This window comes from Podarcis melisellensis (assembly GCF_964234715.1).
Source record: "Podarcis melisellensis genome assembly, chromosome: 3".
NCBI lineage: Eukaryota > Metazoa > Chordata > Lepidosauria > Squamata > Lacertidae > Podarcis > Podarcis melisellensis.
The window spans coordinates 2,569,548-2,580,127 of NC_138530.1; the positions used below are offsets into that span (position 1 = coordinate 2,569,548).

At 46.6% G+C, this 10,580-nt stretch overlaps 1 protein-coding gene across 6 annotated transcripts in view; it reads left to right on the plus strand.

The window, feature by feature from the left end:
* Positions 1–10,580, plus strand: part of EFR3B (EFR3 homolog B) — a 114,036-nt gene that overhangs the window by 80,300 nt on the left and 23,156 nt on the right. For all 6 annotated transcript variants that reach the window (XM_081903889.1, XM_081903891.1, XM_081903887.1 and 3 more), the window contains exons 6-9: positions 3,551–3,700; positions 5,932–6,066; positions 8,321–8,399; positions 10,088–10,223. In XM_081903889.1, coding sequence (XP_081760015.1) covers positions 3,551–3,700; positions 5,932–6,066; positions 8,321–8,399; positions 10,088–10,223 — 500 coding nt within the window. The remainder of the gene's footprint in view (positions 1–3,550; positions 3,701–5,931; positions 6,067–8,320; positions 8,400–10,087; positions 10,224–10,580) is intronic.

Genomic DNA, 10,580 nt, shown 5'->3' on the forward strand with positions numbered 1-10,580 from the left:
CAGAAAGTTCTTCTTGATGTTGAGTCGGAATTTTCGTTTTCGTAATTTAAATCCATTGGTTTGGGTCTTCCCCTCTGCGCCAGCAGAAAATAGCCTTGTTCCCTCTTGTTCCCAGCAGAAAATAGCCTTGCTCCATCTGGTACGCAGGCTGAGACCCTCCCTGTCCACAGACTGTCTCGCAAGAGTGGTGCATGCTCTAGTTATCTCTCGCTTGGACTACTGCAATGCGCTCTATGTGGGGCTACCTTTGAAGGTGACCCGGAAACTACAATTAATCCAGAATGCGGCAGCTAGACTGGTGACTGTGAGCGGCCGCCGAGACCATATAACACCGGTCCTGAGAGACCTGCATTGGCTCCCAGTACGTTTCCGAGCACAATTCACAGTGTTGGTACTGACCTTTAAAGCCCTAAACGGCCTCGGTTCAGTATATCTGAAGGAGCGTCTCCATCCCCACCGTTCAGCCTGGACACTGAGGTCCAGTGCCGAGGGCCTTCTGGCAGTTCCCTCATTGCGAGAAGCCAAGTTACAGGGAACCAGGCAGAGGGCCTTCTCGGTGGTGGCACCACCCTGTGGAACGCCCTCCCACCAGATGTCAAAGAGAACAACAACTACCAAACTTTTAGAAGACATATGAAGGCAGCCCTGTTTAGGGAAGCTTTTAATGTTTGATGTATTACATTATTTTAATATTTTTTTTGGAAGCCACCCAGAGTGGCTGGGAAACCCAGCCAGATGGGCGGGGTAAAAATAATAAATTACTATGACTATTTCTATTATAGAACCAGAGAATCTTAAGAGTTGGAAGGGACCCAAGGGTCATCTAGTCCAACCCCCTGCAATGCAGGAATCTGTGCTAAAGCATCCCTGACAGATGGCTATCCCACTTCTAACATTACTGATATTAATATTACTGATATTTTCAAGAGGAATATTACTGTTGCAGCTGCTAGACTGGTTTCGCAGTCCCAGGGCTGTGGAAGAGATAAGGAAGTGCTACTGACTTAAGCAAATTATCTTTTTTTAAAAAAAAAAAAAAAACCCAATACAATTCCTTACTTTTATAATAACATGAAAAAGAAAACAAAAAAGTTCATAATCACAAATTTAATTCATACATCTTATTTTTTCCTAATTAATTAATTTATTTTTACCAACAACCAAAACACAACCAGTGAAAACAAACAGTGAAAACCCACAGGGAGCTGATGCATTGGGTATACATAATCAATAATAACATATTCAAATCAACCATATGTACAATTCTATATACCTTAACACTCCTCCCTCCACAAGGTTTATTTAACTTTTAACATTTTAATTGCCCCAAATTGTTCAAACCTGCCCAAATAATTCAATTAGTTTTCTCAAACCAATCCTCCTCCTTCTCACTGACCTTAAACCCTTTCATTTAATGTATCTTCACAGTCAGATATTCTAAGATTGTAATATTTTTCAATTTTTTCCTCCATTGGTTCACCCGTAGCTCTTCTGCATTTTTCCAATTACTCACTATAACCTGTCTGGATACAATTACCATCAATTTAACCCATTAACAATCCTCTTTTGTTTTAATTCCGTGCTACTCAGGCGAATAAGAACCATTAATTTAGATATTTCCACCTTCCTACCCATAATTCCCAATATTTCTATACCAATCTGTTTCCAGAATTCATACATCTTAATTAACTTCCCTCCCCTCCCCCTCCTGGTTCCGTTATTTTATACTTATTCATGCACATCTATAGAATCTTATATTCTTAACAGTCCCATTTTAACATCTTATTCATGTTGTTACAAGCGACCTTTAGAAGTTCAACTAATGTAGAAACCTATACACAAAGCTTGCAATATATGCCTTAAACATTTCCCCTTTTTAAAACAACAATGTCCTTTTCTTTCTTGGGTTTCAAATTTTGTACTATGTCATGCATAGTTCTTTAGTTTGTTTTGCCAATCTTCTTCTTCTTTGGCGGTAGCTTCTGTCAGGAGTTCAGCCTACACTCGAGTAGGACCCTGGCAGAGACACATGCCCGACTGGCATGTTCCCTCCCTCCTGGCCAATCTTTCGGGAGCTTCATTAGCTTTCTTCATCCTGAACATCACAGCGACAGATGCCAACCGACACCAGCACACTTAGGGATCCGCAGAGTCTTCACAACTCAGCATTTTGGCTAATCTACTTTATTTACATATAAACCCACACGGAGCACTGCAACATGGCTCCCTCTCTCTCTAGCATCAGACAGCAAAGAGGAAAAGAACAAAGGACAATAGTCCCACTTCACGAAACACAGTAGCACAAACATCCTGTCTCCGTCACTTCCCACTCTGTGGAGTCAAAACATATACCATCATGTGATAGACAACAATCGCATGACTGAAATCATGGAGCTGGAATTCTAACAGCTTCTTCCTTCTATAGGGATGGGCAACTCAAGCAAATTATCATACCAACCAAACAACAGCCTGATGACTCTTGCAAAGCCCACAAATCCTGCAAGGCAGGAAAATGCAGCTGTCCTCTGTGGTGATTGAACCTGCAAACTGTGGCATTATCAGCACCACACTCTAACCCAGTGTTTCCCAACCTTTGGTTTCTAGCTGTTTTCGGACTACATTTCCCACCATCCCTGACCACTGGTACTGCTAGCTAGGGATGATGGGAGTTGTAGTCCAAAAGCAGCTGGAGACCCAAGGTTGGGAAACACTGCTCTAACCAACAGATGCTTCTAGGTCCAGCTTTTACTTCGGCAGATTTAACATCAGTGAGATGCTGCAAAAGAGCCTTCCCCATATTCCCTGGAGATCTAATAACAGAGAAGTTATTAATCTCTTATGTAAAAAAAAGGAAAACAGATTTTTTTACAACCACCATTTTTAAGCAGAGCTTTGATGGCCACCTGCCATGGATGTTTTAGCTGAGGTTCCTTCCATTTCTGTGATTCTGTGATTCCATTCCCTAGGACTCCCAGGTTAGAAATAGTTATGTAGCTGAGAGCTGGGGGCACATGAGAAGCTGTAGCCCCAAATAATAATAATAATAATAATAATAATAATAATAATAATAATAATAATAATATATACCATGCCCATCTGGCTGGGTTTCCCCAGCCACTCTGGGTGGCTTCCAACCGAATATTAAAAACAATACAGTGTCAGACATTTAAAACTTCCCAAAACATGGCCGCCTTCAGTTGTCTTTTAAAAGTAAAATAGTTGTTTATTGACATCTGCTGGGAGGGTGTTCCACAGGGTGGGTGCCACCACCGAGAAGGCCCTCTCTCTGGTTCCCTGTAACCTCACTTCTTGCAGTGAGGGAACCGCCAGAAGGCCCTCGGCGCTGGACCTCAGTATCCGGGCTGAACGATGGGGGTGGAGACGCTCCTTCAGGTATACTGGGCCTTTGAGGCCATTTAGGGCTTGAAAGGTCAGCACCAACACTTTGAATTGTGCTCGGAAACGTACTGGGAGCCAGTTTGGGAGAGGCTGAGCTAGAGGCCAGAATTCCAGGTAGGCAGCAAAAAAAGTCTCTCTCTCTCTCTTTCAGAATCCGGATGTCTGGGATAAAAGGCCTCCAAGGTGTGGTGCGGAAGACGGTGAACGATGAACTTCAGGCCAACATTTGGGACCCCCAGCACATGGATAAGATTGTCCCTTCCCTGCTCTTCAACCTTCAGCACGCGGAGGAGACTGAAAGGTGAGTAACTTTCCGCCCAGGGGAATCCTGGAGTGGGAATGCTGTTGGAAGAACAGCTAGATCAGGAATGCCCCCAATGGCACTCGAAGGGCAAGTCTGGGCACTCTCACGGAGGCATCTATCAAATAATTGAAGGCCCCTTTAAGGAGAGGAGCATAGCTGACAACCGTCCCTTATTTGGTGGGAAAGTCCCTTATCCCAGCGCCATGTCACACTGCTGTCCCTTACTGATGATGTCCCTTAAATTTCCTGGGTTTCAAAGGAAGCAGCTACTCTGCCAGCCAGGGAGGAGGGAGGCTCCAACTGTGTTGCTTGGCTGCGTTGCTCAACCAATAAGGAGTCTAAGAACGCCTGGGGGGTGGAGCTTGCATGCCTTGTGCCGATCAAATCCGCCGCGTTGCCTGGGGACTCGCCTTTGCTCAGCGCTTCCCAGCGAAGAGGTGACGGTGGTTTTCCTTGCTGCATCCCCTTTGCCGGGTTGCTGCGCTGTGGGAACCACCGCTTGAGGCTTCGTTTGGCTGCTGGCTGGGCTTTCTGCTTTTAGCTCGGAGGGGCTCAGAAGTCGAACATACCTGTGCCCTGAAAATCCCTTATTGTGGCTGCTGATCCCTTATTTTCGAGGCTGCTGGTCCCTTATTTTCAAATCTGTAAGTTGACAGCTATGGGAGAGGGGGCGTGGCTTGTGCTTTGCACATGAAAAGCCCCAGGTATGATCCTCAGCATCACCAGGTATGCCCAGGTAAGGCTGCTGCCCAAAACCTTGGGCAGCTGCTGCCCAAGTAGAAAATAGTGGGCTCTGCGAGCCAGTGGACTGTCTATCTCCAAGGCAGCTTCCTGTGTCCCCGTGAGCCCCAAATTCTCCATCCATCCTGGAGGTGGTCCTCTGCAACTCTGTGTGATTTACTGTTCTGTCTTGCTTCTTTCCGATCAGCTTCCGCTGGGGGCGAGGTGGGAAGTTATCCTTCCGCAACTGTGCCTGGGGTGGGATTGCATTCACCCCCTCATTCCGATTCAGCTGGGTCGCTAAATGACCCAGAGGAGGCTATCCGTTGTGTCTCTGTATGCTGGGTTTGATCCTGCCTCTTTCCTGTGAGGAACCACGACATATGGCTTGTGCAGGGAAATGTCTGCAGCTGGCTGGTTTCTTCCTGCTCCACATTCCCACATATGTCTTTCCTGGTGCTATGTGGCTCTAGGTTTACTTCAGCAGGGTCTGGGTGGGAACCTACCAGTTTACTTGCTTATGACAGATCAGCTTATGACAACTACACCCACTTGACTTCTTCAATCTGTGGAGCTGGCACTGCTATAGGTGCTACCTGATACCGATGGACATTATGTAGGAAATAAATATTTTATTGTGACAGCATTTATCCTCTGGAACTCCCCGCCTCTTGAAATCAGGAAGGCGCCTTCACAGTAAACTTTTCAGTGCCTGCTAAAAACATTTTTTGTTTAGGCAAGTCTACCCAGACGTGCAGAATACAGATGCCTGATTTAATTTGTTTTCAGTTTGGTTGAATAGTGTGTTTGTACTGATAATTTTATTGTTTTATTCTCTTTGGGGCTTTCTGTATTCAGGTGTCCTACATGCCAGGAAATGAAATTCCTGCAAATCTGTTGTCTAAGGTTGTTAACAGAGAATTTAAGGTTTATGTACAGAGGTTCAACCACAGGTACTACAGGTTACATGGAAAGGGAGAGGATGTTAGGATATGGTTCCGTTCCACCTTAAAAGGAACAGGCATGACTGTTGTGTGTCACATGCCTGTTTACATTCCAGCACAGTCTGCTGGGATCTTCCATTGCATATTGCTTTTGCTATATTGCTGTTTTGCTGGACACGAAGGGAAGCAGACATATTTTTTTCCTTTCTTCCTGCACTATGCTGAATAAACGCCTGTAAATAATGCTTATGCATGTCTCTGTCTGCCACTTATGTTGTGAAGATTTATTCACTCTGCTGATAAGAGTGTGCTCAGCTTCTGAACGAATCGGAGGCTCGAGTCATTGATTGATGCTGTTCCGAGTTCTCCCGGCTGCCACCGGTGGCTGGAGCCCCTGTCTCCTCGGCAGCATCCCAACAGGGGTGTATAAATTTTATGAAATTAATGCTCCAGCCATTTGGAGGAAACAAAACTCAGAAAGAGCTGGGGCCTTGCATTTCTGCACTGTGCAGGTGTCCAGACCTGGGTCTGAATTGAATCTGTCTTTGCTCTGTTCTCCTCTAGTCGTTCTCCATCTCCCTTGCAAACAACCGAGAAGGAGAAAGAGAACCCAGCAGAGCTGGCCGAGAGATGCCTGAGGGAACTGCTGGGCCGGGCGGCTTACGGAAACATCAAAAACGCCATCAAACCTGTCCTCATGTAAGTCCCCGATGATCCTGCGTCGCTCCCCGTTGAGCTTGCCTCAGTGGTCCCATCGGGGTGGGGGGTTGGTTTGCCTAACCAGAAGAGCGGGGGTTTGTGGGATGTGATACATAGATAGCAGTCAAGTACAACATTCCTTGTTTTCCTAGAGTGGACATGCCAGGGGATGTTTGGCCCAGCCAGTCGGAACTTCCTGTTTCCTCCTGGGCTGGAGCATCCTTCCTCTTGCATGTGACTAGAGGTGGGCGTGACCTTACCTGTGCAGGTAACAAAAGCACAAGGCACGCAGCCCTTCTCCCTCTTTTTTCCATCTTCCTTTCGCCGTGTGAACTGGAGTGACTGCCAGTCTGCAGTCACTGGGATTAACCCCCGCCCCCATATGGGGTAGATCCACATGTATATCCTTTGTAACTAAGTCTGCCTTCAGGGATCCATCTGTGAACTGAATGTGTGAGTAAACTTCTTATATATACAGTCCTACCTCGGGTTGAAGTAGCTTTGGGTTGCGCTCCGCGGGGACACGGAAGTAACGGAAGGGGTTACTTCTGGGTTTCACCACTCGCGCATGCACAGACGCTCAAAGTGACGTCACGCGCATGTGCAGAGGTGGAGAATCACGACCCCCGCGCCCACAGACGCAGGTTGCGTTCTGCTCTGAATGCGAATGGGGCTCCGGAACAGATCCCGTTCACATCCAAAGGTACCACTGTACTTTAAACAAGATTGTGGCGTGTGCTTTTTCTTTTAAGAGGGACATAATGGGACTTACCAGGAATCTAGTATTAAGGGGCTTAAACAAGCCTGCAACCAGTTATCTGCTGTGTGTTTAAAAGGGGAATGTAAAACTCTGCTAAGTTATAGAACTTGCTAGCGCAAATTAGGAAGGATATTAATAAACAATATATCCTAACCTGCCACCCTGAACATTCCCACAGGCTTTGCATTTGGCAGAAGCAGATGTAACTTCAGGGGCTGAAACCACAGGCTCCATCCAGATTCAACACTTTATGGCTCTACTCATAAAGTACAAAAAAACTAATACTCTCAGCTGCATCAGTGCCAGTTTTTTTGGTAGCCACAGGAGGGGAAAGTCGTGCTCAGATCTCGATTGCTTGTTGTTGTTGTTTGGCGATCAGCCTTCTTTATGGTCCAGCTTTCACTTCCGTACATCACTACTGGGAAAACCAGAGCTTTAACTATACGGACCTTTGTTGGCAAGGTGATGTCTCTGCTTTTTAAGATGCTGCCTAGGTTGGTCATTGCTTTGCTGGTTTCCCACAAATCCAGCTACAGGCCTCCCCTTGTGTTCTTTCTAGGAACAGCTAAATAGAGCCTCCATGTGCAGAGGCAGTTGACACGGGATGCCGCAGGCAGACAGCAAAGGAGAGCAGAAACCTTCATGTCCTGCTCACGGACTCCCCAGACATCTATGACCAGCCACTGTGCAAAGCAACGTGGGGGACCAGGTGGTCCTTTGGTCTGAGCTGGCAGAGTTATATTATAAGGAGTGGGGGATCCTGTTGCCTCCTAAATGTTGGTGGACTACAGTTCCTATCATTCCTGACCACTGGGAGCCTCAAAAGCACCTGGAGGGCTGCAAGTGCTCTCTGTCGCCGCTTGGATATTTGCATGCCCCTCTTTCACTTTCACTGGATCTGCACACAGGGAAAGCATGCTATAAATTAGCCAGAAATTAAATCGTTATAAGAAAAGGAAAAGAACCCTATGGAAAACCGCAAAGAAAATTCCTTTGCTCTCTAGCGCCATCTACTGTTGCATGTTCGTAACACATTCAAAACACTGTTTTCTGACTAATGTAGCTGAGTCCTTTGTCTCTCCCTCCCTCCCTCTCTCTCTGACCAGCTATTATTGGCTGGAATCCTTAAATCAATTTTCACATGAGAAAAGGCTAATCTTGGATACAGAGAAAGGGAGCTAGCAGGTTTTTTAAAAAATTCTCAAACAAAGAAACCGAATCGTTGGTTGAACTTTGAACAAGCGATAGATTTGTTTCTCTAGTTCAGGTGGTGATTTCTAGATTCCCAGGGAGAAGCAGATTTGTTTTCTACTCCAAGAGCTGGCTGTGTGCATTACCTGCCTTCCTGCAACCACCTGCCATGGCCTCTCACCTGACACTCTGGGACCAGGAACTGGCCTGCAGATGCTCTGGCAGGTGTGCAAAAAAGCAGGAAATCCAGATGTTTGTTGGGTGCCTCTGCTAAACGGTGTCCTTTCCCTTCTTTCCCAAAAGCCACCTGGACAACCACACACTGTGGGAGCCGAAGACGTTCGCTATCCGCTGCTTTAAGATCATCATGTACTCGATCCAGGTGAGAGTCGCCGCAGGGAGAGGGTTTCTCTTTCCCACGCTGAAAGGAAAACGGGTTTGGGTTTCGCTTTGCCGAGGGGCAGAGCTCCACTGCACACACAAACATATGTCATTTCAACCCTGTGGGGTCCTGCAAACCCACCTGCTTCCTGGCAGACGTTTATAAAAGGATGCCTGGGTAGAGAAAATTTGCCTCCCTCTTTCGCAACGCTAGAACTCACAGGCATGTGATGCACAGCCGGAGATTTGCTACAGACAAAAGAAACGGCTGCTTCTTCAGTGCACGGTTCAGCTGTGGAACTGCAGAAGGCAGTTGTGGGATGTGATACATAAGAAGCAGTCAAGTACAGCATTCCTTGTTTTCCTAGAGTGGACATGCAGGGGAATGTTTGGCCCAGCCAATTGAAAACTTCCTGTTTCCTCCTGACTGGAGCATCCTTCCTTTGCATGTGACTGAATGTGGGTGTGACCTTACCTGTCCAGGTAACGCAAAAGGACAGGACACACAGCACACTCTCTCATTGATGCCATCCGTCATTGGACCAGCTTTTTAGCTAGAAATGCTCTGTTGCCTTTCAGGGGCACAGTTGTCCCATTCAGGACCAGGGAGTCCCCCACACCTGCCTGCCCCCTGTAAACATGCTTAGGTAAAGGTAAAGGGACCCCTGACCATTAGGTCCAGTCGTGACCGACTCTGGGGTTGCAGCGCTCATCTCGCTTTACTGGCCAAGGGAGCTGGCATACAGCTTCCGGGTCATGTGGCCAGCATGACTAAGCCACTTCTGGCGAACCAGAGCAGCGCACAGAAACGCCGTTGACCTTCCTGCCAGAGCGGTACCTATTTATCTACCTGCACTTTGACGTGCTTTTGAACTGCTAGGTTGGCAGAAGCTGGGACCAAATAATGGGAGCTCACCCCATCGTGGGGATTCGAACCGCCGACCTTCTGATCGGCAAGTCCTAGGCTCTGCCACACTAATATCAACTTATTTACCAAACCATTTGGTCTCAACTATTGCACTCTAACCCCAATTACATTGGCAACCAGGCCTTCTGCAGGGACTGTTGACATTCCATTCCCATATCTTACTCCCATATCTTAGATGCTGGATTTGAACTCTAGCCTTAACTCAAATCAGACAAAGGCCAACATCCCGGCTGGCCATTGGTGCCAGATAAGCATTGGTGCCAGAATCTTAGTAGCCCCAAAATGGAAAACTCAGGAATTGCCAACATTAGAGGAGTGGTAGGCAAAAATGGTAGAATATGTGGAATTAGCAAAACTGACCCCCAGGATCCGAAACCAAGAGGAAACAAAGTTCAGAAGAGAATGGAGTAAATTTATGGAGTATATAAGTAACAACTGTAGAAGTTTAAAGACTGTAGTAGGATTAAAATTAATATTATGATGTGAATAATGTGTTATTAAGAATCTGCAAAAAATGAGAGATTAATATGAAAGCCTGTTGAAGGGAGGGAGGGAAGTCTGTGCTCGATAGAGCGTCGAGAAAATAAGTGGACATACGATGGTAGAATTTTACTGTATTTATTTTGTTTTGTTTATGTTAAAGAAAATTCAATAAAAGCATTTTTTTTTAAAAAAAGAAACCATTAGGACAAGATCGAAATCTGACACCAACATTTCCACATCGTCACGATCTTATGTTCTCTGTCCGTCTGCCCTTCCAGCCCCAGCACTCTCACCTCGTGATCCAGCAGCTTCTAAGCCACTTGGATGCCAACAGCAGGAGCGCGGCCACAGTCCGGGCCGGGATCGTGGAAGTCCTGTCGGAGGCCGCCGTCATCGCGGCCTCCGGATCGGTCGGTAAGGAGCCAGGGTGCGACCCCCGAGACGGTGCTGTCCGAGCGTTGCCCACTCCCGGCAGATAAATCTCTAGCCACCCACCTGGTCCAAAGTATAGCAGGGTCAGAAGAATCGGGACAGGCCAAAGAAAGCCTTTTTTTTTTTTTGCGTGTTTAAACTGTGGAACTCACTGCTGCAGTTTAAAGCCACTATTCTTATGATATTATCACTGGCAAGGCACTGATGAGTCAGAGATCAATCCCAGACAAATCAATGGGAAATACTGGTGGGGAGTTTAGCCTGGAGAGGCATTTAGAGTTATTTTTCCCAGGGAGTCTTCTCTTCTCATGAGGTCACCAAAGTCTTGAAGCCTCAGCT